Source organism: Cyrtonyx montezumae, unplaced genomic scaffold (genome assembly GCF_038088225.1).
Source record: "Cyrtonyx montezumae isolate F1298 unplaced genomic scaffold, pur_monq_1.0 scaffold_3, whole genome shotgun sequence".
Lineage (NCBI taxonomy): Eukaryota > Metazoa > Chordata > Aves > Galliformes > Odontophoridae > Cyrtonyx > Cyrtonyx montezumae.
The window spans coordinates 132325373-132351448 of NW_027072034.1; the positions used below are offsets into that span (position 1 = coordinate 132325373).

Here is a 26076-nt window from a genome sequence, read left to right on the forward strand (position 1 = left end):
CAGACAACGGATGTTTCATTGCTTCCACAGCTACATGTCAAGCCCTTTACCCCCGTTTTCCGTTCCTTCATCGTTTCTCGCTATTTCTAGCTGAAATTCTTTCAAAAACTTTGCCTCCAGAAATGTCAAGTTTCTCCATTATCCGCTCGCTACATTCCCGCAGATTCCAGCATGTCCAGTTGCGGTGGCTCGCACCCTCGGGCGCATTTTGTCCTCCTAACCCCGCGGTTCCCTGACAAAGGCAATGCAGCAGTGCCAGTGCCCTGCACTCCGCCATCCACCTGTCCCCAACCGCCGCCTTTGTTACACACTTCGGACACGTGCTCTTTGTTCAGCATCCCGCAAAATGGCATCTGGGCCCGCGCCCGGCGACATGCCGCAGGGACACGAGCCGCTGCGCGTTTGAAGCGCAGCATCGCACGTGCAGACCGGCCGCTGCAGGCCGGCTCAGGCGGGAGGTTTCTAGGCACAGCCCCGCCAAGCGCTATCTCTGCGAGCACAGCCGCCCTGAGGCACGGCCGCGCTGCTCCTCCTCCTCCTCCTCCTCCTCCTCCTCTTCCCGCCGCGCCGCCTCTCCTCCCCTCCCCCTCCCCCGGCCGCCCCCAGCAGCCCCCGCGGCGCCCCGGCCCCGCCGCCGCCGCCGCCGCCGCCCGTCCCGCAGCGCCCGAGCGCTCGCTGACCGCGGAGCTGCCGCCGTGCGCGGCCCGCCGGGCGCCGCGGCCTGCGGGCGGCCGCTGGTTGGCGGCGGGGGGACACGTGAGGGAGGAGGAGGAGGCGGCAGGAGTTTCCCCGACAGCTGGAGGTTGCGGCGGTGGCTCCTCCTCCGCGGGTCCCCGTTAGAGGCGAGAGACCCCCGCGCTGCTCCTTATTGACAAATACACAAAGGGCCGCGCCGGGGACGCGTGCGGAGGCGGCATGGGAGACAAGAAGAGCCCGACCAGGTAGGGCAGCGCCGCCGCCTTCACGGGGCCCGCTCGGGCGCGCGGGGCCGGCGGCGATGGCGCCGCGTTGGGGCCGTTGTGCGGCTCGCCCCGCGCTGCCCCGCGTGCTGTGTGTCTCCGCAGGCCGAAGCGGCAGCCGAAACCCTCCTCGGACGAGGGCTACTGGGACTGCAGCGTCTGCACCTTCCGCAACAGCGCCGAGGCCTTCAAGTGCATGATGTGCGACGTGAGGAAGGGCACCTCCACACGGTGAGTGCCCCGGCTGCGAGGCGGCGGCCCTGACGGCGGGAGGGGGGGAGGGGGGCAGGGACGCGGGGGGAGGAAAGGACGGGGGGTTCCCACCCTCCCCCCAGAAAATAAAGAAATCAACGTATCCCGGGCGGATCTGCGGCGTCCCGCGAGGACCTGTTGTCAGCGAGCCGTCAAAAGGCGCACAGTGCCCTACCTGGTTCGTGCCCCTCCTGATGTGCCGCCCGGTGGCATGCAGCCAGCTGGCCGGGGAGGCTGCTGTTAAAAGAATCCTTTGTTAAGGCTCTCCAGCTTGATGCTGTCAGCCGGAGAAGTTTGAGTGGCAATAAAAGTTGTGGCAGATAGCGTGCAAAACGGCGCTGGATACGACCCGCGACAAACACTCCTCGTTCGAGTCTGTGAGCGCAGATGCGCGGTGAGGACGATAGTCTCTGTTTCTGAAGTCGATTTCCTGGAGTTTTGCACACTGGAGTGTGTGTCAGAAGTACTCTCGTAACTTCAGCTTCAAATATATATATCTCTCTCATAACTAAGGCAATCAGTGAGGTAAATGCCGAGAGGAATTGCATCTGACACATACAGCATGCTTTGCAGTGATGAGCGTGGCATTCTGTTGTACCGCAGGTAGATGTGCTCCCACTGGTAACATTCAGCAGAATAAGGGGACAAATGTAAGCTCGGGAGAGCAGCACAACCGAAGGCTGCAGCCTTCCATAGCCCCCAGCCAGTTTGATAAGACAAAGTGACTTCAAAATTATGTTCCACTGAACCGGAAACTCAGTTGGATAAAAGTACTAAGACGAAAGAAAACAAGCAGTCCTGAGAAACCCTTGTCACTGTTGCATTTTATTCTCTCTCCTTCTTGAGCGTTTTATAGGTTTTGAACTATGGCACATTTTGAACGTGTTCTAGGAACGGTGCTTTCTGCTTTCTCCCTCACAGTGGTCTGATGTGCAGAGCTGTAGCTGATGCCTTGATGTTGATTTCTCTGCTTAAACTCTGAAACAATGTGTATCTGGCTGGGTTTGTGGATGTCATTTTCCCATTCGTTTTGAAAGGGTCGTGTTTTTACGTGGGTATGAAGCGCGGGGTTAACCCATGGCATCCGATAAATGCAGGGGGATGGTTTAGATCAGGCAGTTTTGGGTCCAGTTCTGAACTGAGATGCGAGCTGGTAAGCAGACCTTCGTATCTATGGAGAAAATCCTTAGGGTGCCAGGGTCACACAAAGGGCTGTTTGGGTGCAATTATTTATTTATTTTTAGAGGAAGTGAAGTCTGAGACGCCGCATTGGGGCCCTATTAAATAAACCATTTGCTCATACCACCCTTAGAATTAAACATTTTTGTTGGTGTTGTTCAGAATCACAATACCATGGGGTTCTGATGGCACTGGGAATGCTGGTTTGTTTGGGTTTTTTTTGTCTTCCATTTTGAATCTTAATGTATGGATGAAGCCGATGCCTCAGCACAGTTCTTAAGTGTGCGTTGGCTCTTACTTCCAAATTGCTGTTTGGTTGGTTTTTTTTAATTAATGAAACCTATGTCTGCTAGACATAGCAATGCCTATGTGATGTAAGCAGTGATGTAAATCACCTTTTTTTAGTTCAGAGAAATCTGTTTCTTTATGAAGAACTATTTGATGTCTGCTTCCGAGTGCTGAAATTCGCTGAATGTGAACAGCTTTGCAGATGGAAAACCAGGCAATCATAGTCAAGTGCAATGCTTTTGAAGACCACTGGAAATTAGGTTGATTAAAACTTGCATGTTTTTGTACTAATTGTGTACAGTTAACTTCACAGAAACAGTCAGGTGCAGAGTCAGATTTATGTGTGTTTTCACTGCTGAGCCATTTTCCTCTCTCCAGAAGAATTATCTTCTGTTCTAAGGGCTAGGTATGGATTACAATCTTTAGGAATTGTTAAGATTAGTGGGAATAATTCTTACAACTCCTCAATCATATTTTATTATGCTTCCAAAGGGAACTCTCAATCATGGACTTGAATGAACTTTTTCCACGGTAGTGTCACCGTGGATGATTAAACCAGGTTGTTCTTGGACAGGGGACATCCAAGAGAAACCCAGGATGCTACAGGACGGGATGTAACAGATTCCCAAGGTGGCACTCTTCTCTTTGGGTTTGTACTGAACCCATGCCCAGATTTGAGCCAGTTGGATGTGCTATGAGTCAGGTGGAAAGCTGAGATCCTATCTGCTTGTTGGAAATCTGTATGTTTTACTGTAGAACTGTTGCTACACTTCAATTTGGAAGCGTCACCGAGGATCTAAATTCTCCCTGTAGTCATGGCTTTCTTATTTACTTTCAAGCCTAAATTGTTCTGTATCGTTGCTTGGGTACTGATAAATTACTGTGTTCCTCTTGATAGTAGGCTGTGCTGAGTATAGTAATTTTCTGTATGTGACCTTTAAAACATTTGGAAGTCTTTTTAGGTGAAAGATGTTGTACAAACGTAAAGAACCTAGAGCTGCAATAATCTTTCATTTCTTGGACAAATCTCCTGCTGAAGTTCATTAGAGGTATGAGTAAGGAAAGCTGAATAGAACACTAACACGCTGTGTTGTAGAGGGCACTGGTAACCTTTTGTATATTTAGGTTGCCTAATAGTTTCCATAAAAAAGAATTTGTGTGATCTCTTTTGTGAAGCCCTATTGTTTGCAAAAGCCATTGAAGTTTGGCAAGAGGAAGAAGTTCTCAGGCTAAATAAGTGGTTTGATTTCTCTGCCCCATGAAATTAAGTTTTCCTGAGACATAAACACTTGAAAATCATCATTTCCCCCCGTCACTTGTGTTGTACAGAAAAGTAAAGTAATTGCTGGAGCACTGAGAAAGCCCAGACCTCTGCAAAAGCACCAGTGGTGATGATATTGTGCTGAAAAGCCAGCACTGAATTTTGGCTCCTGAGGAGGTTATAGTGGGGTTGCTGAATTTGGTCCAACCCTTACAACTGCTGCCTTCCCGAAAGAAAGCTGCTGCAGTGAGCGTGCTACCATTCCGTTTCCTTCTGCGCTTCGTGGCACTGTCTGAAACAGGAGTGCTCCAGTACTGGTTAAGATTCAGGAGTTGGGCTGGATCCTTGGATCCATCATCATCACTGCAGCATGTGTTAGCTCCCAGTTTCTCTGTTCTTTAGTAAGATGTTATTTTGTTTTTCTTGCCAGCTAACATGGTTAGTCCTTGTCATCTAGGCACGCTGCGAGCTACCAAAGGTTCAGCTTTCCAGTCTTGATGTGAAGGAGCACTTGTGAGGATTGGCATTGTCTGTAAGGGGATGTATATCTCGTTCCTTCTAGGAGGCTGAAATACCTTCCGTCACATCTCTGCTCCTTCTTTCTCATATCCTATTAACACACTTGTTACTCAGTGGCAACATCCAAATCTAGTTACCTGTCATGTTGCTTTCTTTAGTTTGATTCCTGTGCATGTGTATTGCAGTCTGTTCTCTACTTACATGATCCCATTCTTTTTCCTATGCCATGACAAACTGCTTGTCCGTTCAGTGTAAAGGACAAGCATCCAGGGGAATGTGAGGAGAGTCACGGGAGCAACTGCAAATCTGGCTTTCTAACCTTTGAAATGCTCAGTGTGATACTCTGCTATGCACATGAAGGAAAACAGGAGAGCAGGGTACATGATCCAAACTATTTTTCTTTTGTCACAGAGAAAAAGAGAGAGAATAAGGAGATTAAACAGGTACAAGTGACTTCTGTGGAGTGAATTTTTTTCAAGATATTCTTCTGTGATACACATATTGGTGCAGCTGTCATATGTGGTATCATTTATGTAGAATAACCTCTGAAATTTGCAGCCAGAGTGAAGTCATCTCAGGTCAAGGTGAATTTCTGTGGAATCAAGATGCCTGCATTTAACGTCTTGTGCTAGAGAAGCAGGGACATATATAACAGCTGAGTAGGGCATGGCTTCCACGTCCTGTGCTCTATTGATCTCCGTTACTGAATCGTTTTCTCAGCCTAACACACAAAAAGCCAGCTTTAAATCACGGCAGACAGAAGAGTTAACCTGAGATAGAAGGAACTCGAATGCCATCTTTGTATGTTTCCTTGACATCTGCGCCTGCTCCGAAATTGTGCCCTGGAGTGCGACCATTGGATACGTGCATTTTACGTGTCTGACAACCTCCTGACTATGAGATGCAGGTCTTTACTTGAAGCTGTCACGAGTTTGTTTTCTGCCTTGAGAAGCGTAAATAAAGTGCTTAATTTTTAAACTCGGATATCAAGGTCATTTTTCTTCGGAAAATATGTGCAATTTGTTTAGTCATGTACCATCTGGATGTTTATATGCACAAATCAGTTACGTTTATCCAAATCTGGTATTTGTGTTGCTGTTGAAATGCTGTGCTGCTCAGGACAGGGAATTGGTACTTATCTGGTGTATCTGGTTCAACATGTCTGTTTTACAGCAGCTTGTTAAGGACTCTGTGCTCTGCCTTGCAGCATGCAGCCTCTGTGCGTACGCGCATGCGCGTGTCACGGGGAAGGTTGTGAAGGAGAGAAAGAGGAAGAGCCACCCGTCGTGCTGATCTTACAAATACGTGGCCGAATCGAGCTTAAACTGAAGAGCATTTCATTACTTGTGGTAGTTGGAGAAGGAAATATTTGCAGGAGTGAAGTGAGTGGAAAAGTCACGTATAACCTATGCTTTACTGAGCTCTGCATTACGACTCCTATATTTTAGCTTAAATGTGAGGAAAAGCCTGAATAGATATTTCTCTTTTATTTTGTAGATAGCAATCAGATTATCTCATCACTCTGGGTTTTGATTCCTATTTTTAAGAGGAGTCTCTGAAAGGAACCTTTGGAATTCTTTAGGAATTTATTTACAAATGATTTTTTTTTCTTAAAAATATGTTTTGTTTCTTCATATAAAACAGTGAAGTAATTTTTATTGATTGGAGCTCTTTTCAGTGCAGTTGATGGACGTAACTTGTACGAGGAATAGGCATTGTAATGGACAGCCGAAAACATAACATGTTTTTGAAAGAGTACATAAGCTGTCAATTCCATTTTAGTTCAGGCTTTTTTATTTCTTCCTTCCCATTTTTAAAGCAGTTTTCTCAGAAAGAAACAAGCAGTATTTCATGTGATATGAAATCACAATGATCAGAGGGCTGGGACACCTCTCCTATGAAGACAGGCTGAGGGAGCTGGGCTTGTTCTGCCTGGAGAAGAGAAGGCTTTGGGGGGACCTGATAGTTGCCTTCCAGTACTTGAAAGCAGCTTACAAGCAGGAGGGAAGTGAGTTTTTTATGGGGGTACATATTGATAGGACAAGGGTAAACAATTTAAACTAAAAGAAGGGAGAGTTAGATCCGATGTCAGGGGAGAATTGTTTTACTGAGAGGTGGTGAGGCACTGTCACATGCTGCCCCTGAGAGGCTGCGGATGCCCCATCCCTGGAGGTGCTCAGTGTCAGGTTGGATGGGGCCCTGAACAGCCTGATCTGGTGAGTGGGCCCACAGCTGGGGGCTGGGATACTGATGATCTCTGAGATCTCTTCCAACCCAAACCATTGTAATTCTGTATGAGGCTAGGACTGGGTTGCAACTGTTACATATAACTCTGATAGTTTATTTAAACCTAGTTTAGTTGTTTCTTCTTGCATGATATTGAAAATGGTAGTTATACCAGCAGTCACCTTTGGTCAGAAATTTAGGTGACCATGATTCTGCGTTTTCTATGTTTATATATTTCATGTAATTAAATAAGTACATAAAAGAAGAAAAACTAAGCCTTTATATAAACTATCTCTCTTTCTCTCCTATGACAGTTAATGTCAGAGCTCTTGGACGGGAAGAGAAACTTAGTAGCTATTTTCAAGATCTCAGCTCAAACAATGGAGCTAGCAGACATGACTTCCAGAAGGCCGTCTTTGTTCACAGACACTGCAGGATCACAGTTAAGAATGGCTTGTTCTGCTGAATAGCACAAAGCTAAGGAAAATAGATTAGTGTTTGTCTTCCACGGTTACTAAAGTAGTAACAGCTCTGAAAAAGGTTGGGTTCATTTTAAGGATGGTTCTAAGAAGGCTGACCTGTCTCTTAGTGGTCATTTGGTTAACCCCTGCTGCTCTCAGAATACAGGATGGAAACGATCTGTGAGCTAGACCCTTTCACTGAATTGAAAGAAGATCAGTAAACCTGGGCAACCTGTAACATATTTTTGTTATAACAAGTCTCCAGTAAAGGAGACTAACCCAGCAGCTTAATTCTAGTGCTTTTTTACCTCTGATGTTTTTCCAGATACCTAACCTTTCTATCCAGTAAGATAAGTTGATTTGTATTCCTCCTACTCACAATGAATTTGCCAGTGTATTTCTAGTTCTTTGCTTATTGAGTTATGGTTTCCCTGTTCACTCATTTGCTCTTGCTAAGCCTTTCTCAAACAAGATTGCAGCACCCCTTTCAGATAAGCAGCAGTTTTCTTCTGTTTACTTCATGAGTTTTTTTCTTCATTCTTCAGTTTGCACAACCATTTCTTATTGTTGCAGCTCAGATTGATGACAGACCTTCTAGTTTAATGCTTTCTAGTTTAATGATCATTTCTTTCCAAATACCCACTAAGTTATGGTGCTTGATGCTGATGCTTTTATTTCCTTTTGGTCAGTATCATGATGTTGGCTTCTCTGTGCCTTGTGATCTATTTGATCCACTTTCCTGTCCTTTCCTATCATATTCTTAACTCAAGTACTTTTGTTCTTATGCAGCTGTGAGTCTCATGGTGCTTTATTCTGTCTTGCTTGTGATTTCATCATTTTAATTTTTGATTTATCTTAACTCAGGGTGGGTTTGGAAGATGGTTGTCAGCACCCTTCAGTGTGGTGATGTTTGCTTGTTCTGTTCCTTATTCCATTGCCTAGATCATGATTAAGTATATTAAATAGTGTACCTGTAGAACTTCAGTGTAAATGCTGTCCTACATCTGTAATTGGTGGCTGAGAGCTATTAAAAACAAACTTAATTTTGAACTTTCATCTGGACAACTTCATCTCAATCATAGTCTAGCTGGAGTGACAGAATGTATTTTGGGTTGCATTGCAAATCAAGACTCGAGGTTGTGTATTGGTTTTTTCCTGGTCATTTAGACAATTATTCTGTTAGAGAAAGTAAGAGTGTTTCAAGCCACTTGGTTTTGTCCTTTATGTGGTCCTAGCTGTTAAGTATTTTTCTTGTGGTACTGTTTTGAAATTTGAGTTAGGCTGAGTCATTTATTATTTCCTGCATTTTTATTTACCGATCTTGTGACTTCTCTTTTCCTTTTTTTGGCTCAAATAGATTTCAAGAGTGCATTTCATTGGATGTTGTTGACTGCCACATATAACATTCAGTAGCCTGATCTGTTTCTTATTCTAATTTGTATTTCTATCCTCTTCTTTAATTTGGTTATATGAAATTAATCTTCCCTGAGGAGACCAAAGCAAAGAAGCTTTTTTGCTTTCTGGTGTTTTCTTTCTCTCCATGTTTGATAATGGATATACTGCTTCCTTTCCATTTTCATGAGGAAATACTTTCCTTTTGGGTGTGAGGGGTGTGTACTTTAGAATGGTTGCTTGGTTGTGGCTTGCTTTTTTATGGTGGGGTTTTTTTTTTTTCTTTTTAATTTATTAGTTGAAAAGCCATTCTCGGTTTTAGGGCCCTTGGTGGTATTCTTGCTTACTCTGTCATTTATAGCAAAAATAATTAGCTGTCCTGGTCTGAAAGATGCTGGCATTTGAATACCTTCTCTAAGACTGAAGACTACATACATGAGAAGTCTTGCTGGTAAGAGGGACATTCATGTATCACTTACAGAGTGATCTCAAGTTGCATCCTCTGACCGACAGCTTTTTGTAACCATTTATCTTACAGTTGCTGTGTTCTCTATACTTATTCCTGTTCAATAAAACTCATTTAATCCTGAAAGTCAGGTTAGGATAGTATGCTTCACAGAAGAATTTCTAGTAGTATCAGATGTTTTCTCTTCTAGGCTGGTACAGCCAAGCAAAAAATAAAAAAAAGAAAATACTTAAATTTAGGCTAGTGGGATAAAATATTAAGTGTTCATTTTACATGCTTTCATACAGTAGCTTACCGTGATTTAAGTAGGACAGAGAGATCCTGGAACTTGTCTGTTCTCTCTGATGTGCATTCCACTGATATGTGATGTGTTGATGTAGAGCAGGCTTGAACTTGGACAGTTCAGCTGCAGAATGTTATTGGAAGGCTTTTGTCTGGCAAACCTTCCTGCAGAAGTCAGTCTGAAGTCTACAAGATGTCACCTTGAAGCCTGCTGCAAGTTTTTTTTGTTTGTTAGTTTCTTTCTTTTCCTTTCTTTCTTTGGAAGTTGGGGAAAAAAACGTACAGTTGGAACTTTATGCAGTATCTGAACAGCATCATTCAAGTGATAATGCTCAGTAGAAAAAAAGTGTCTGAGTAGAAGTTTTAAAATTAATTTTCTAAATAGAGTTGCTGACTCCAAAAACAGGAAGAAGTTGTTTTAATGCATTCACTATACAAATGTCTTTGAATTCTTTGATTAGTATCATGAGCGAGAATTTCTGTAATTAGAGGAGAAAGGAAAAAGGCAAGGGCTGATCATTATGGCCTTGTTTTCTGTTAACATGAGTCTTTCCTGAAGGACATCACAGAGGCTTGGTTTTAGGGGAAGCATGTAGTTTCTTCCCCTTGTTAGGATGAGCAGCTTTGTGGGGCTGGCTCTGAGGGGAGGAAGTGTGTAAAATGCTACAGCGGTCTGGACAGATCAGACAAGCCCGTGATGTAGAACAAATGGGATAGGTCAGAAACAAGCTCCATCCTGCTTGGTGACAAAGTTGTGCCTAGAACTGACCTTATTCTGTGCAACATCAGCATGTCTCATGTTTTGAGTGTGTTTTTTGCATGGGTGCAAGAAGCATCGTGGTTTCTACAGGACGGGGATGGAGGGGCAGCCTGGTGGATCCAATCCTTTGTGGGATTGGAAACTGTGAGAGGTCCTTTCCTCATGAATCTCAAGGATCTAGGGGTCTAAAATCTGTCACTTTCTCTGCAGACTCACATATAATTCCTCCCCAGGGGATGTTGTTAAGGAAATTGAGCTTCTGCATAGCACATTGTCATCTAGGAAACACAAATTGGTTGATACCCATATGTTTCTCAAACAGGATATTTTCCGTGTAGCTTTCACTCACGCTGAACATCAGTAACCACGGTTTGTAGCATATGGGAAGGAATTTCTAATGCATGTGAGAGGTTGGAGTCTAAAAACTATCTGTTGGAAAATAACATTTGATGGCTGGTTTAGAAAGTATCCATGAAGATGAATTTGGGCTTTCTAAAGGTCTTGATATGAATATTTCTTCTGAGGGCAGGCGGTTGTGCAGTGTACCGGTTGACTACAGGAGACTTGCTGGCCTCATCTGTTAAATGTCAGCTGGAAAATAGGGCATTCCCTTTAAGGGAATGATTAAATAGGGACACTGCCTCAAGGGGTAGTTTTCTGCACATTTATACAGTGACTGATAAAACCATATGAGTCTTGTAAGTCTATTCTAATTGAATCAGCTTTTATTGAAAGACAGAATTGCTAGAAATGCACTGAATGGATGAATTCCAAGTAAATGATTCACACAGTAAAACAGCTAGGAATTTGAAAGTGCTGGAAATCTGAGCTGTCTGAAAGATAGAATTCAAACGTATGTAGTGTGTGTAGAAATTGCATTGTACTCTGCAATATGCAGATGGATCTACATTACTTTTTCCCATGCAGACCACTAGTTCCGTTGTTTATGTGGTCATAAGTATTCACTTGTCTTATTCGTTGAGGCAGCGTTTACATTCTAGAATATGTCAGAAGTGTCAGAATTGATGAGAAAAAATAATTTGGGGGTAACAAAGTAAATTATTGACATGGAAGTTGCATTTAATCGTGAACTACTTCAGTGCTGAAATAAAGACTAGTTTCTTGCAGGATGACTTTGTGTGATGATTAGCATGAGCATATTCCTGTGGCACAGCAAGGTAAACCTCGTTTAATCTGGTGTTTTTTATTCTGTGAATAGCTTAATAGAGTGCTGATGGCTGAGGGTGAGCTGATCTGTGTCAGTCCAAGGGCTCCTTTTCCAGCTAGTAATGTAGTTTAATTGCTAGCAACTACTGTATCTGCAGTACATGAAACAGTTATAGGAAATACTTTTTTGCTTTTCATAATGTGATTTTAACTGCTGAAAATGTAAAGTACCATCATTACATGCACTGCCAGCTTCTGTGTAGACCACAGGTAGCAATATCTAATCAGCCATAGTGTTTGTAGTGCTGCTTAGTGTATGCAGCATTTCTGGTCCTTTTCCTGTTTTGAATAATACCACTAATTCACTTCTGCAGCAATAAATCCTCTGCCATCCCCTTCTTGGTGGTAGGTGGTGAGTTGTCATCTGCATGTGCTTGATGATAGAAAGCTCCAATGGCAACGGGACACAAATTTGCTCTGGGTTTTTAGAGAAGCTGAAAAAGTAGCTTCTGTACTTCTGGAATATTGTATAGTCAGTATTAGGGAGGTCTTGGAAGCTCTTGTGGCCCAAGGTTCTGCACAAGGAACTTGCTGAGTAGACGTGGTGGTCAATTAAAAGATTAAAGTAATTTAGAAAGTAATTTTTTCTTGTGTGTCCAATCTAGAAGAATTAAAATGCTAGTTGGAAAATTGCCTGGTGAAAGAAAATAATCTCAAAACTTTGTAGCTACTAATTTGCAAGGATGTGGAAGAAGGTAAAAAACAAAACAAAACAAAAAAGCTGGCCTGTGTTTTGTATATGGGAATGCAGCAGTTCTGTTTAGTTATTTGGGAATGAGTGTTTTGCATTTGACAAAAAGAATTCAGTCCTTCCACTCCAAAATATATTTCTGGATATACTGTTTAAATGTTTATTGTCAAACTAGGACTTGAAAAATTCATTGTCTTTTGAGGCAGGAGAGATCAGTAAGGAACATAAGCTAAGGACCTTTTTTCTTATAATCTGTACTGCCAGACTGCGTGTCCTTGCTCCTTACTGCTATGGTTTGTGAGTAAGCTAAAGTAGATGGCTTAAAATGTGTGGCTGAAAACTTCTTCCTTCTCACCATTCAGTATGTGTCAAATGCAGTTTGGTTATTGTTGATGGTCTGCATTATTACATAAGGACAATTACTGCACTGACGTAATGCGTGTTTTGGTTCTGTCGATTTCTTTCTATATTACAGGGAACCTGAGTAACATCAAGCTGTGGCACTAAATTTAATTTAGATCTGTTTATTCTGTGGAAAGCTGTCAAAGCCTTTGAAACATCTGTATAAATATGGACGTTGGTCTTCCAACGTTATTCATAGATTCCCAATCTCTTTGAAGTTGAGCTCTCGACACGCTGAAGTTGGCTCAGAAAAGGGCATACTGGAGGAGCTGTGTATGTTTTTAAGTTTTTCTTTGTGTAGGTGAAATTGCTCACATTTGTTGTTGTTAAATAGATCTTAGTAAAGTGAAAAGCCAAAAAAAAACCTCAAGGGGTGTGGGTGCGAGAGCCTATAGCCATATTCTAACATGTTTTGCAGAAACCCTCCTGAAAAAGACTGTAACTACCCGAGGAAGTGGCCAAGTTGTTACCTGATATTTGCAGTGTATCTGGTTATCATTGTAGGATGGTGGACGGAGGAGTATAGCTGAATTACAGAGAATTTAGCAGCTGGTGGGAGTAAGGGTGGTTTAATTCTTACTGCCTTCTGCTTCGAGGTGCTAGAGAAAACCAGCTCCTGAAATATAGATCTATCTTCCTTTGGCGACATTTAGACTTTCTGGCGCCTGATCCTGCATCATTGGGCTGTGATGGAAAAGTCACATTCCAAAGCTGCTGGTTGAAACCTGTCCTGTGATCTTTGGGGTTAAGAAAAGCTTTCTGAACTGCATTACAAAGATACAGTTAGAATGTTGCATAATTACTGTCATTCTGTAAAGGGGCAGGAAGTCTGTTATCCCGTAACATTGCTACAGTGTTTAACTACAGATGTTCTCTATACAAGTTGCTTAAACTGATGCACAAAGAATCACTCAAGACATTCGTACCTAAGTGAAGATATTCTCCTAATAATAAGCATTACACGAGCACTTTTTCACCTAGAAAATTTACCTGAAACAACTTCATCATATCCTCACTTTTGTCTACTTATTTGAAAAGTTGTTTATTGTAAAATAACTCTACAGACATCTTCCAGCTGACTCTGGCGATGCGTCTGTTTGCCCCAGAGGTTAGGAATAGCTTTTAATTTTTGAATTAATTACTCTAATTACTATGTTAAGATACATTTGAGGATTTGGACCTGAATAGTGACAAAAACGAGGACATGTGGTGAAGGAGATTTGGCTAGGGACTAGCAAGGATATGATGATTAAGTAGGAAGTATGCAAAGATAAGCTTTTCTTGAGATTTCAGTAATGACTGTGAACTAGAAAAATGGAGATTAGAGTATTACAGTGGATATCAGATTTCTATTAGCTTCTTGAGACGCTAATATTCAGGATAGATGTGAGTGAAAAATGATCTTCGAATAAATTATAAGATATTTAAAGCCTGTACGTTTGTATTGAGGAATGGTTCAGTGTAGTAATGAAAGAAAGGGGTTGGATTTGAGTTGTTTGACTTTGTTCTCAACAAGATTTTAATAGACTTCAATGTGTTCCGCTTAGACTTTTGAAAGACATGTATGATGCAAACATCAGCAGAACAAGATTCCTACTAGGCTCTGGTTAATCCCAAACTTGTTGCCAACAGTTCAGTTTACAACAGCACGTTATGAAACAAGTTTCTTAAAATGGAATAGACGCCATAATATTACTGTTTTCTTTCTTGTTCAAGAAGATTAGTTATTTAAGAAAAAAGGAAAAAACCAAGCTCCTAATATTAGCTCTTCTGGAGCTTGTCTTTTATTTTTTATGACAGTTCTGAGAAGTGCTGAGAGGGCGATCTGTAGCGTTCTGAAGTGTGCTGCTCTGTGGAATGAAAGTATGTGCAGCTCTCAGTGAGCTGAGCCAACAGGTTTGGTACTGTCTTGCAAATGCATTCTAGAAACACTTGGGGAACTAAATTATCTGGGCTTTGTTGTTGTTGTTTTTTTTTTTTCAAGGTATTTTTTGCAGAATTTTAGTTTTGAATAGGTGGTATGCGAGTCTTGTAACGTCTTTGTGAAACTGTTTGTACAAGTGACATTGAGGAATTTGAGGATTTGTGAAATGTTTGGTTAGGTGACTGATGTCAAGATTTGATACCCCAAATTGAAGAGAGACAGAAGAGACTGAAATAATCACCATTTGGCTGGCTTTCTTTGTGTTGCCTAGAGATGAGGAAAATATGATGGAGGATATAAAACTAAAGATGCTAAGTGATAAAGAATATTGACTACAACTGCGACGTGCAGTTCTCTGTGCAAATATCTGAAATGTATTCAGGATGCCGTACCAGAAACAGTATGTCATGTGCTTTTAGTATATGAAATTGTACCTTTTCCAAGAACGTACTGATTTGTGTGATGGAAAATATGTTTGCTGTTAGCAAATGGGTTGCACACTTAAAAAATGGCAGTTGGAAGTGGCCTCATATGCCGTGTGTGTAAAGCACACAACCTGGTTATTTCTTCACCCCGTCAGTGTCTTCCTAGAGGCTGAAGCAGTGGGGAGGAGATAGCTAAAGTTAGCCTATTCTAAGACCTGTTCTCCTTTATCAGGGATTATTCTTTTTTTTTTTTTTTCCATTGGCAATGTGCTACAAAATGCAGACAAGTAAAGATTTTCAGTCTACATCCCGTCACAAGAATTAAACTTGTTATTAAATTCTAAGAGATTTGAAGACTGGAAAACCCCAGACATGCTAACAAGGCGCTTCTGAAATCCTCCTAGATGAGGGAATAGCAGAGCCTAGTGGAGGAGGAGTACCCATAGAATGATGGAAATTACAATTCCATTTGAAAAAATGTTGAGTATCTTAACTCAGCTTAGTCAGAATCACACAGAAGTGCCACAGTAGCAGATGGAAGGAGATTATCAAGTCTGCAGGGCACTAGAGGGAGAGAGAGAGAGCGGAATGGAGTTGTTTTCATAGTGATGTCAGTCTAGATTAACTTCTGGGTGAACAAGTACACAAAAGTCTTGTACATTTGATAGGAAGTGAGGAATTCTGAATTTGGTGCGGAGTAAACCTGGAAGAGTTTGACAGCAGCCACTAAAAGCTTGTGCTTCAGAGAGGGAGACAGACCCTTGGAAGGGGGTGAGTGGGAGGGAGAACAATGAGACACAATTAAAGTAGGAGTAGTAGTTTCTCTGTGCTTCTGCTAATAAATAGCTGTAGGGTTAATAGTACCACTCTCCCATGATGGAATATTGTGAGGACTAATATATTAAAGATTGAGACCCTCTGATTTCAGTGAATGTCAGCTGAGATGGATGGCCGTGGGGGTAGAAAGTTCATGTTAAAGGATGATCCATGGGACACATTTAATATGGAATTCAGAGGACAGCAGATCTGTCAAAGGAAGAAACAGGCGGTGTAATTATAGGCAAGTGAAAGAAATGTTTCTGTGACTAAAGCAAAGATGAGTGTTTGAACAAACGTTTCTGGCTGTCCATGTCATCTGAATTAAGGTATGGCAAAGAAGAATTTGAATAAGCTTGTATGTACAGGATAAGACAGAAGAAAAAATCAGAGGGTTATTAATCAGATAGAAAGTAGAGGTATTGTCGTGATGATGCTGTTACAGCCATATTTCTTTGTAATTGGCACAAATGTGTAGCTTGGGGGAGGCTGTTTTTCAAATGGCCTTCCTTCACAAGCAGTAAGCAAAGAAAAATGTAGGATACAGGAAAACTTGCACCAATAAGAGGAGTTGTTTGACTTCCATTTATAGCTAGATGAATTTTAGGTTATTTTTTCTGCTGGCAGAGCTTTTTCCATTATGCTTTAACTGTAGATGTTTCATTGGGAACCCCTGACTTTACATTTAGAGTTTCTGCTACCTTTGTCAGAACTGTGACAAGCTTTCTGGGCTTAATCCATAGTGCATCAGCATACCTGTGTTTATATTGCATCTTTTAGAACAAACTCCAAGACTTTTCCAAGAAGACATCCTAAAGAGAATGTCTGCATAATGTGTGTAATGGCCAATGCATTTATTTCCTGTGCTGGTCACACTCTGTTACCAGTCAGCTTTGCAAGAGTGTGACTTGAAGATGACTTGTCTAAGCGGAGTAGTTACTGCTTGTAAGGCCTTTTGGCAATAATTTATTCTTGAAAAACTCTGGAGAATGAAATTCAGCACATTGATAGACTAAGATTACTGGTTTCCAAGCCAGTTCTGCTGTGCCTTGTTGGTGAGACAGAGCAGATTGCAGAACTGTGCATGAAGCTGATGTCCAGAAACATGCTGGATTCCTGGCTTGAGTCTCTGTGGGAAGAGCCTTCAGTTGGGCTGTGACCAAGAGGCAGATGATCCAGAAATGCTCTTTAGCTTGGAAGCCCTTCTCTAGTCCTCCTGAATCACCTGCAAGTGAAGAATATTTCGTATTTGAAGAATAATGTGTATTTTTCATTTTTGATGACGGGTTTCTGTGACAGGGGCAAGGCAAAATCAGCAAGGATTCTTGCCCCAGATATTTCTAAGCTCTCTTTCTTGAGGGATGAATCTGCTGTCTCGAACAAAAGGTCAGAATCTCCCTGCAGGGAAAAGAAGTGCAGATAAATGGTACTGCTTAAAATCTCTGAAACATGTCCTTTTTTAAAAAAAAAGAAAAAAAAAAAAGATGTTAAGAAGTACAGGTCTTTTTCTAGTGGAGGAAAGAGAAGCTAAAATTATGGGAAGCCTGGAATACCATGTAGAAATTCTACATAAAAACAGGTGATAGTTTTGAAATAAAAACAGGGGCTTTGTTTAGCTCAGGACTAAAACATACCCTGGGAATAAAAATATGGTAGTAGATATTGCTGATAAATCTGAACACTCAAACTGTTCTGCTGAATAAATGATTCTTGGTGTATGGCGGTTATCTGTTCTGCGTGGTGGCATGAACATCCCATCTGTCCATGAATCAAACACTGACCACTGCTATACTGGATAGCTGCAACATAACATCCTGCTGTAGGAATAGCGCTTCACAAGCAACTCTTTCCTGATGTTTAGGATGGGGCAAGATGTGAATAGCTTTATAGGAAAGCAGGGAGTAAGATGAATTTGAAAGCAGAATTGTACTGTCAGGTAAACAAAACTGGGCCAGATAGTTGTTAGAGGAAAAAAATGTGGAGAGTAAACTGGCCAGGGTTCAACAGCAGGCAGGTGTCAGGTTTAATGTGTGGTACTCTAAAAACCTGTAGGTACACTGTGCACGTGACACTTCTTTACAATGTAGATCATTTGCCACTTGGGACAGGATAAGCTTCCAGCAAGGGCTTTTTGTCTCATTTGGAACCACGAGATGGATGGATCTGAAAAGAGGAAAGAGAAGGAAAGGACCATATTTGTATGGATCTAGGTCATCTGTTGAAGGCCATCTTTCAGCTTGATTGAAAGCTGTGGTTGGCAGCATTTCCAAAATTCCATTCTTCTAATATTGAGAATTAAAATGTCTAATACATTTGTAGTGGTAAAAGCACAGGAGATACAGCTTTGAAAAAGAGTGTGCATTTGAATATGTCCTATATGATATATCCTTCAGAATACCTGAACTCTCTGAACTGTATATTATAGATGTTAGTGCACTTTTTCCACAACAGGTTGGAAAGATATATGAGCTCAACAGTGAGATATAATTATACCATCTGATTTTCCACATGGAAATTTCTAAGTTCTGAGATGTATGGGTACTGGGAGAATAGGAGTACTAGTTCTGTGTGAAGTAGTTCAAGTCCAGCGTGACTCAATGCTGTATCAGAGCTGCTCTGTCAGGCTGTCGATGTCTGCGCTGTGCTGCTTTGCAGTTCAGTTTGGTAGGCTCTGTTTGCTCGGGTTGTTCAGCACCAAATGGAGGAATCTTCACCTAAACCTGCACTCAGGGCTGCGTGGGAGCTGTGGGAAACTGGGTAGATAGGGGGTTTGTTCATGGAAAAACTCTTCACAGTTTGTCTACTCTAACTACTTTGACTGAAAAGTATCTCAGGTCTGCCAGAATTGGAGTTGTGCTCTGAGTAGTGCCAGAGACTGCTTCGTGGATTCCTGATGGCTGTAGAAGCAGCCCTGTGCAAGTGTGGTTGTGCTCTGCCTAAAATAAATCTGTAGAATCATGGAATAACCTGAGTTGGAAGGGACCTACGAGGACCAAGTCCAACTGCTTGCTTCATCCAGGACCACCCTATATCTGAGGGCATTGTCCAAATGCTTCTTAAACTCCAGCAGTTCAGTGCCATCCCCACGGCCCTGTAGAGCCTGCTCCAGCACCCGACCACCCTCTGGTGAAGAACCTTTTCCAAACACTACAGCTGCCCCTCCCCATAACACAGCTCCATGCCGTTGCCTCGGGCCCTGTCACTGTCACAGAGAGCAGAGCTCAGCATTGCCCCTCTGCTCCCTGTGAGAGCAGCAGCCACCATCACTCAGCCTCTTCTGTCCTGGGCTGAGCAAAGCCAAGGACCTCAGCCATGTACATCTTGCTCTTTAGAGCCTTCCATATCCCTCCTTTGGATGTTCTGTAATAGTTCTATGTTATTCTTACATTGTGATACCCCAAAATGCATGCAGTGCTTGAGATGAGGTAGCACAGACTCCAGGACACTTCAGCATTAAGCCAGCATTGTTGTCCTGTTGCATGTTTGATGTACAACCTTGATGACTGAGAGTTTACTGTACTTCTGCTGCAGAAGTTATTATATTGTACAGAGCGATTTTTCAATTAGTTTTCAAAGCTGACCTGCTTTGCTGTACTTTGACCAAGTTGCTTGCTGTTTCCAAAGGGTCAACATTCTTTTCACACAGATTACTGATGGCTGTCAGGTGAGGGAGATGAGGGAAGATGTCCCAAATGACTTACAAGCAGCGAGGCATTGTGTTAGAGCCCTGGGAAGGGAAACTACTCGGGGCAAGAGTTTCAAATATGATATGGGTCTAATGTGCTGTGTGTATTCTTGGATGAACATTTTTCATCTCTAGGCGTGTGAGCTGCTGTGGTATAAAGCGCTGTGTGGTTTTTTTTTTCTCCTTTGTTTTTCTTTTAAGCATGCCAGCAGCAGAAACTAGCCCATCCTTCAAACTGTCCTGCCTTTGGGAGAATCCATGTTGAATTCAGTTCTGCACAGAAATACTGAAGACACAGTTCTCTGCAGCTTCTGTAACTATCACCTAAAACAGCAGCAAAATCAAATCCTGTAAAATGAAATTAGTCACTGTGCAGTTCACCCCTGTTGGAAAGGACTTTTAGCTCTCAGCTTTTGTATGCCTCTGCTGATTAGTGTTCCACATACAACAAACAAAGTGAATTATTACATAAAAATGAACTGTTTTGAGGGGCTGACCGTGTATCTAAACAAACGAGAAGTGCTGTATTTCTGAATGCTTTTGCCTGCGGTTTTGGATTGTTCAGTTGTGAAGTTGCTCCCAGTGGGAGAGGCAGAGACGTGATAATCTTAATACAGAAGTTTTTAGAGCTTCTTTATGAAAGACAGTTAGCTCAGGTGCTTTTGAACATGCTCAGAAAGCAAATTACCATAAATATATTGATAGTTTAAAAGGCAGACTTAACACTTAGCTGTAGTAACCTATTACAAGGAATCTTAAATGTTTTTGAGCTCCAGTAATTGAAATTGTTGTATTTTGGCAAATTATCAAAATCAATTTCCTGTTACAGGAATAGATTTTCATATGTTTGACTTCTCTGCAAGAAACCCTTTCTCAGTGTAAGTTCTTTCATGTTTGAATGACATGGTTCTGCTGCGACTAAATCATGAGCAGCAATATTTGTTTGAAATTCCCTGAGTGGTGAGGTTACTTTCTGAAGCCTGCATGCCTTGCGGTGCTCAGCTGCAGTTCAGAGGCCCTTCTCTGAGTACCTCAGGAGGGAGAAGGGAGGGAAGGACTTGCAGAATAGATTTTTTTTTTTCCTCTTCCTTGCTCTTCAAGAAGTTTCTATGATCACGGTGTTTTCCACAACTCTGGGCAATAATTCTGTGTGAAGAAACTCGCTACTGTCTTACTTAGGTAACATCAGATTGTTCCTTCAGGTAACTGTGCAGTATTGCTGTGATTGTCACCCGGCCATCACGAGAAGTAGCGATTCACTTACCCGTTTCCTGAAGCAATCTTTCAGTCAAGGGAGAAGATAATTTTATTTCTGTATCACGAGTGTTTTCCACCTGAAATGATAAGCTTGGGCATCAACTACACCTCTACTCTTCCTGTTTTCTTACTATTACTATGACAGAAGTTGAAACGGTTCTGAGGCAAGTTGTGTACTCACTTGTTAGAGCCCATCGAGTCATTTCACTGATTTTGGTCTCAATACAGTGGATATTTTTCAAGGTACCACTTGCAGTACCCACCTGTACTCACCGGCAAAGCATACAATCTTATATATTAGCTGACATAAACTGGGTTTTTGTCATTAAGTAATCCTTTGCTTATCTTTTTCTCTCTGTGTCCTGATGGAATGTGATCAGACACTTGCAATGCCAGCTTTTAGAGCATGTATGTTCTGACAGTTATATTCTGCTATTAGTAATGCAGTACATTTTTCTTTTTTTCTCTGAAGAACTTGATAAAAATACAAAACAGGATTTGTCCTTGCCTTCAGGGATTTTGTTTGAGTTAAAACACTGTGGTTCTACTGTGCAAGGCCAACAGTGGGTTTTGTTGTAATACGTGAAAGGTCATCGTTTTCCTTTTTGAGATCTGGATTGTGGGCTTCAGTACTGCAGTACACTCAAAACATACTCCTTCATTCAAAGGGCCTCGGGGTGGGTGATGAAGTATTCCTCCAGAAAGCTTCATGGTTTGGAGCTCATTCCATGCAAGCCTAGATATAACACTTAGAAGAAAGCACACTGTAAATTCTTGCCTCTAAAACATTAAAAAAACAAACAAAAACAAACCTCAACTGCCATATTTATATTGATAATGCTGGTGAATCAAAAAGCCATAACAGATTTTATTTTGATGTGCTATTTAAATGAAGTACTATCAGCTGCATATGTATTATTTTGCTCTTGATGATGTTTCACTTTTTTTAATTGAGTGTTAATGTTAATAACTGCAGTACAGAAAGTTTTAGACTATTGTTCTTAAATCTAAACTTGATGTGTGTATACATACGTTGTATATATATGTGCACACAGGAAACCTCGACCCGTCTCTCAGCTGGTTGCACAGCAGGTTCCTCAGCAATTCGTGCCCCCTACACAGTCAAAGAAAGAGAAAAAAGACAAAGTAGAAAAGGAAAAAAGTGAAAAGGAAACAACTAGCAAAAAGAACAGTCATAAGAAAACCAGGTAAAAAATTTAGCAACTTTTGCTGTATCGTTAAAACATAATTAGAAAAGAAAATATGAAAAAAGATGTTCTGCAATTTTACTGCTTTGTAAGTCCTGTGGCATACTCTTTTGACATAATGATAAATATTTTAAGTCTCATTGTTGTAGAATGCCTGTCATGCACAATGAAAACTTGCAGTTTGTAGTTTTAACCAGAAGATGGAGACCAGATGGATTTAGATAGAGTTGGATATTTTTGTTAAGGGATTCAACTGTGTTTTTCACACCACATAAAATTGTAGATATGCAAAATATGATTGCTAGGCTCAGGAAAAGAGAGGGAACTGGAAGGGCTAATTATGCAGATTATTGCTGGAGGAGGTGGAAAAAGTGGAGAAGAAATGGGGATAAAAGGAGATGGGGGGAAGAGAGACAGAGGGAGAGACTGTCATACCACACTGCAAGAGAGTGGGAAGGTGACATAGTTACGAAGAGATTTTGAAAGGCTGAACTAGGATAGAAATTAATGTGACAGGGTAAGATGTGTATATTATCTAGTGATAAAAATCCCAGTGCTACATTTGGGATGCTGAATGAAAGTCTCAGACTCTTGGAATGAAAAACACAAAACATTCCTGTACAAGCAAGCCATTGTAAAAAGCCTTGTTCTTGACCAGAAGAAAGCTCCAAGGTAGGAAACAAAAGGAGCAAATTTATCCTCCCAAACAATCACAGCCTAAGCACAACATTATTGCAGCAGAAATGTGGTGCCAGAAAGCTCAGCAGTATACAAGACATGTAGTCTAATCAGAAGTGGGAGGAACTATTGATTTTTTTTTTTTTTTTTGGAAGCATTCCAGAATAGTCCAGCCAAGGAAGATCCTTTGGGATTAGTTATGCAGAGAAGTAGCAGATGCTTCTCTTGTGCCTGAAATAGGATCATCAGGATCAGAAGCAGGGAGAGATTGTGAGTCAGGAGAGAACAGTCTTTAAAATAGTTATGGTTAGGATTAAGGAGACTGAGATGTTCCAGCAGGAAGAATGTGTTTACATTTTTCTCTAATACTCAGATATACTATCTATCTTACCACACGCAGTTGAACCACTTCAGTTAAGAAGCACCTAAAGTTAAAGTAGTACGTTTTTATGAAGCTAATTAAATATTATGAATGAAAATAATCATTATTGGGTTGCAGTAATACATTAAAAATGCAAAAGGGAGGCAGGGAAAAAGAGAAAACACTTAAAAAAATAACTGACTAAAAATCTTGGATGAAATACTGGTATTGAGATTTGCATTAAGAATGGCTATTGGAAGAAATACTTAAGCACTTCAAAGAATTTAATTTTTCACAGATCTGATTCACTGAATACAAATGCTTTATTAGTTTAAGCAGATTCCTTCAATATCCTTTTGGGAAGAGGATATCCTTTTCTCATTGCCTGAAAACTTGTATATTATTGCTGGAAACAATCATAAAATCTGAGTACACACTAAATATGATTAATAAGCTTGAGGCATATCACTTATGCAGGTTGATAATGCTGAACTTTTCTCTCTGTTCCCATACTACAGAGCAGCAGCTTTTCAGTTCTTTTAGATTCTTCAGCCCCGAGGGAACAAGGTGTCAAATCCTTGCTCTATTCTAGCAGAGGAAAAGCAGGAGGTGTTTCAGCTGAAGTGGCTGGGAACCAATTCTACTTCAAACAAAGTCAGGTGATAGGGTAAAGGTTAGGACTTTGCTGTTAGCACACCTGCTAACATATGATGTCATATTAATTTATTTTATTGCAGCTTGAGCTGGTGAAAGCTGTGGAGTCAGTTAAGTGCATAAAGCTATGCTGTTCAAAATTGTTTGTATAAATCCACCTGTCTCATGACAGTTTGCTATGGTAGTCAAAGTAAAATTGTGAATTTAAAGTCCTTTATGCTCATCAGTAGCAAAAATTACGACAACAGAGTATCAGTCAGTGTTCTTTTATGATTCTTCATGTTGTGAAAATCAAACAAATGAAAGAATAGATGAAGAGACTTAATTTATCTATGCTGTATGATTACTGAGCTCTTTGCATATCTTAAATCACAGCATGTGTTAGGGATGCCAGAATTATTCTGTGAAAGCCAGTATAAATACTGCAGTATTAGTGAGATTTTTAAATGAAATACAACTGCTGCACTTTTGGAATGTGGAATCTGTAGCTAAAACTGCATTGTTAAATTCAGAAGGCACACATGAGCTTTTTGGACACCAACATGCTCATTATTGAACACCATTTGCTACCTAGAATTGCTGTTTAAGGCTGCTGCAGAGATGCATCCTTCCCTGGGTCAGATTTATAACTTCTTCTAGCCACAATAATGAAAGCAGTATGTTGCTAAATAATAGCGTAAATGAAAGTAAACCTTCACACACGCAACTTATTAGTACTGTAACACAGTTTAAATATTCACACAGTAAATTTTCATATGAACTTAGCAGAAGGTGTAAAATGTGTTTTTTTCACCAATTTTGAACGTATGGGAAATACTCCACCATAAACATTTGTGCTGTATTGTCCTCTTATGTGTTACATGTTCCACAAAGCAGTATTATGCAGATGTTACTTGTATGTTTGCAGGAGCCCCTAGTAAGAGGGAGAAAGATACGATAATGAGATGGTGTGTGTATTTCTAATGTGATTTATTATGCTTTATTTAGGCCACGATTGAAAAATGTGGATCGAAGTAGTGCTCAGCATTTGGAAGTTACCGTTGGAGATCTGACGGTCATAATTACAGACTTTAAGGAGAAAACTAAGTCACCACCTGCTTCCAGTGCTGCTTCTGCAGATCAACACAGTCAGAGCGGCTCTAGCTCTGATAACACAGAGAGGGGAATGTCCAGGTCATCTTCACCCAGAGGAGAGGCGTCGTCACTGAATGGGGAATCTCATTAAAGTTTATTTCCTCCAGTTTCTTTAGTCTCTTCTCTTTAAAACATGCAAACATAACTTCTGCCACCCGTTACCACATTTTCATGACAGATTATCCATGCACAATTGGTATGTTTACTGAAACATAATTTATGCAGTTTAGAAAGAACAAAAAAAGTGCAGTGGTAGAAATAATTGAAATGCAATCTAAAAATGCTTACGAAGCATTTTCAGACCACCCGTTTTAAACTTTGTGTGAAAAGGTGCCATGAAAATGTGGTTTGAATGTTCATACACAGTGTTATTGGTAAGTCCATTTTCACTTTTAGTTTAGTGAATTCTAACAACTCTTGGAGTCTCTACTATTGGCATGTACTGAATTTAAATTTTTATAACATAGTTTGAGCTGCCTAAATATGTATTATCTGAGAATTGTGAGACATAGTTATATGTATGCAAGTCAAAGATCAACTTAATCAACTATTGCTGCAACAGAATTTTCATAATAATTATCTTAAAAACACCTGCTGGTACTTGGTGTGGTTAAATAGGAAAATGTTATTAAATAAAACATTTGTATGAATTTTTGCCAATGTTTGACACATTTTACTAGATTACTGTTAATGAATTATGTTAATGGTTTTATCAATATTTTTTCACACTTAAAACACTTATTGAAATGTTTACAAGCAAATACAAAAAAAAAAGAAAAAAAAGAAAATACATTCTAAACATGGATTGGTTAACTACAATTCAGGAAAAGTCGCTGTCACTATACACTGGTATTCTATGCTGAACCTCAGATGACTAAACATTTGGCAAAACAAACATTTGGAAATACAAAAGTTTGGTAACACTTTAAAAATAACTGCAGTACAGTTTTGGTTTCTGCTTAGTGCTCTTCCCTCGCCCCAGATTTTCCTAGTGTTATATAATCAATTGTCATTTCATTACAGAAATACCAGATGTTGCACAAGAATAAAGAAATAACAATACTACTATTATTTGTTTTTTGATTTTGAATCTACTTCTTTTTATTTTGATTTGGCCTATTAGAAAATATTATGTCATAAATAATGTATAAAAACCCCACAGTATCCTACTTTATGGCATAAACTGTCAATATTTTATGCACTTAGCAATATACTGATACAGAGCAGAGCTATTTACAATCCCATCTGGTATTATGTAAAATTACCAATAAAATATTTTTGTGAATACAGATTTTTGCATTTTTGTTTACAGCCAATAAGTGTTTTGATATACACTCATCCAATCCATGTGTAGATTTAAATTATAGATTCAGGTTGAGTACAAAAGTCCATTTAGCTCCTTTCAGTGAGATAGTCCACTTACACTCCTGTGATTCTTTTATTATTATTATTATTATTATTAACATTCAAAATATATAATTTTAAGCCCATGTAAAAGTTGAGTGGATCTTTTTAAATCCTAAATTATTCCCAACATGTGGTACATGTTCATAACAGCTAAAAGAATGG

At 40.6% G+C, this 26076-nt stretch overlaps 1 protein-coding gene across 1 annotated transcript; it reads left to right on the forward strand.

Moving 5' to 3' along the window:
* Positions 1 to 697: 697 nt before the first annotated feature.
* Positions 698 to 25798, forward strand: YAF2 (YY1 associated factor 2). The gene is made up of 4 exons (XM_065743410.1): positions 698 to 941; positions 1065 to 1190; positions 21528 to 21680; positions 24361 to 25798. The coding sequence occupies exons 1-4, from the start codon at positions 916 to 918 to the stop codon at positions 24596 to 24598; spliced, it is 543 nt and encodes a 180-aa protein (XP_065599482.1). The 5' UTR covers positions 698 to 915; the 3' UTR covers positions 24599 to 25798.
* Positions 25799 to 26076: the final 278 nt, after the last annotated feature.

Coding starts and splice junctions, on each gene's coding strand:
- YAF2 (XM_065743410.1), top strand. CDS start 916: ATGGGAGACAAGAAGAGCCCGACCAG. Junction 1,191..21,527: donor AGGAAGGGCACCTCCACACG/GTGAGTGCCCCG, acceptor ATGTGCACACAG/GAAACCTCGACCCGTCTCTC. Junction 21,681..24,360: donor AACAGTCATAAGAAAACCAG/GTAAAAAATTTA, acceptor TGCTTTATTTAG/GCCACGATTGAAAAATGTGG.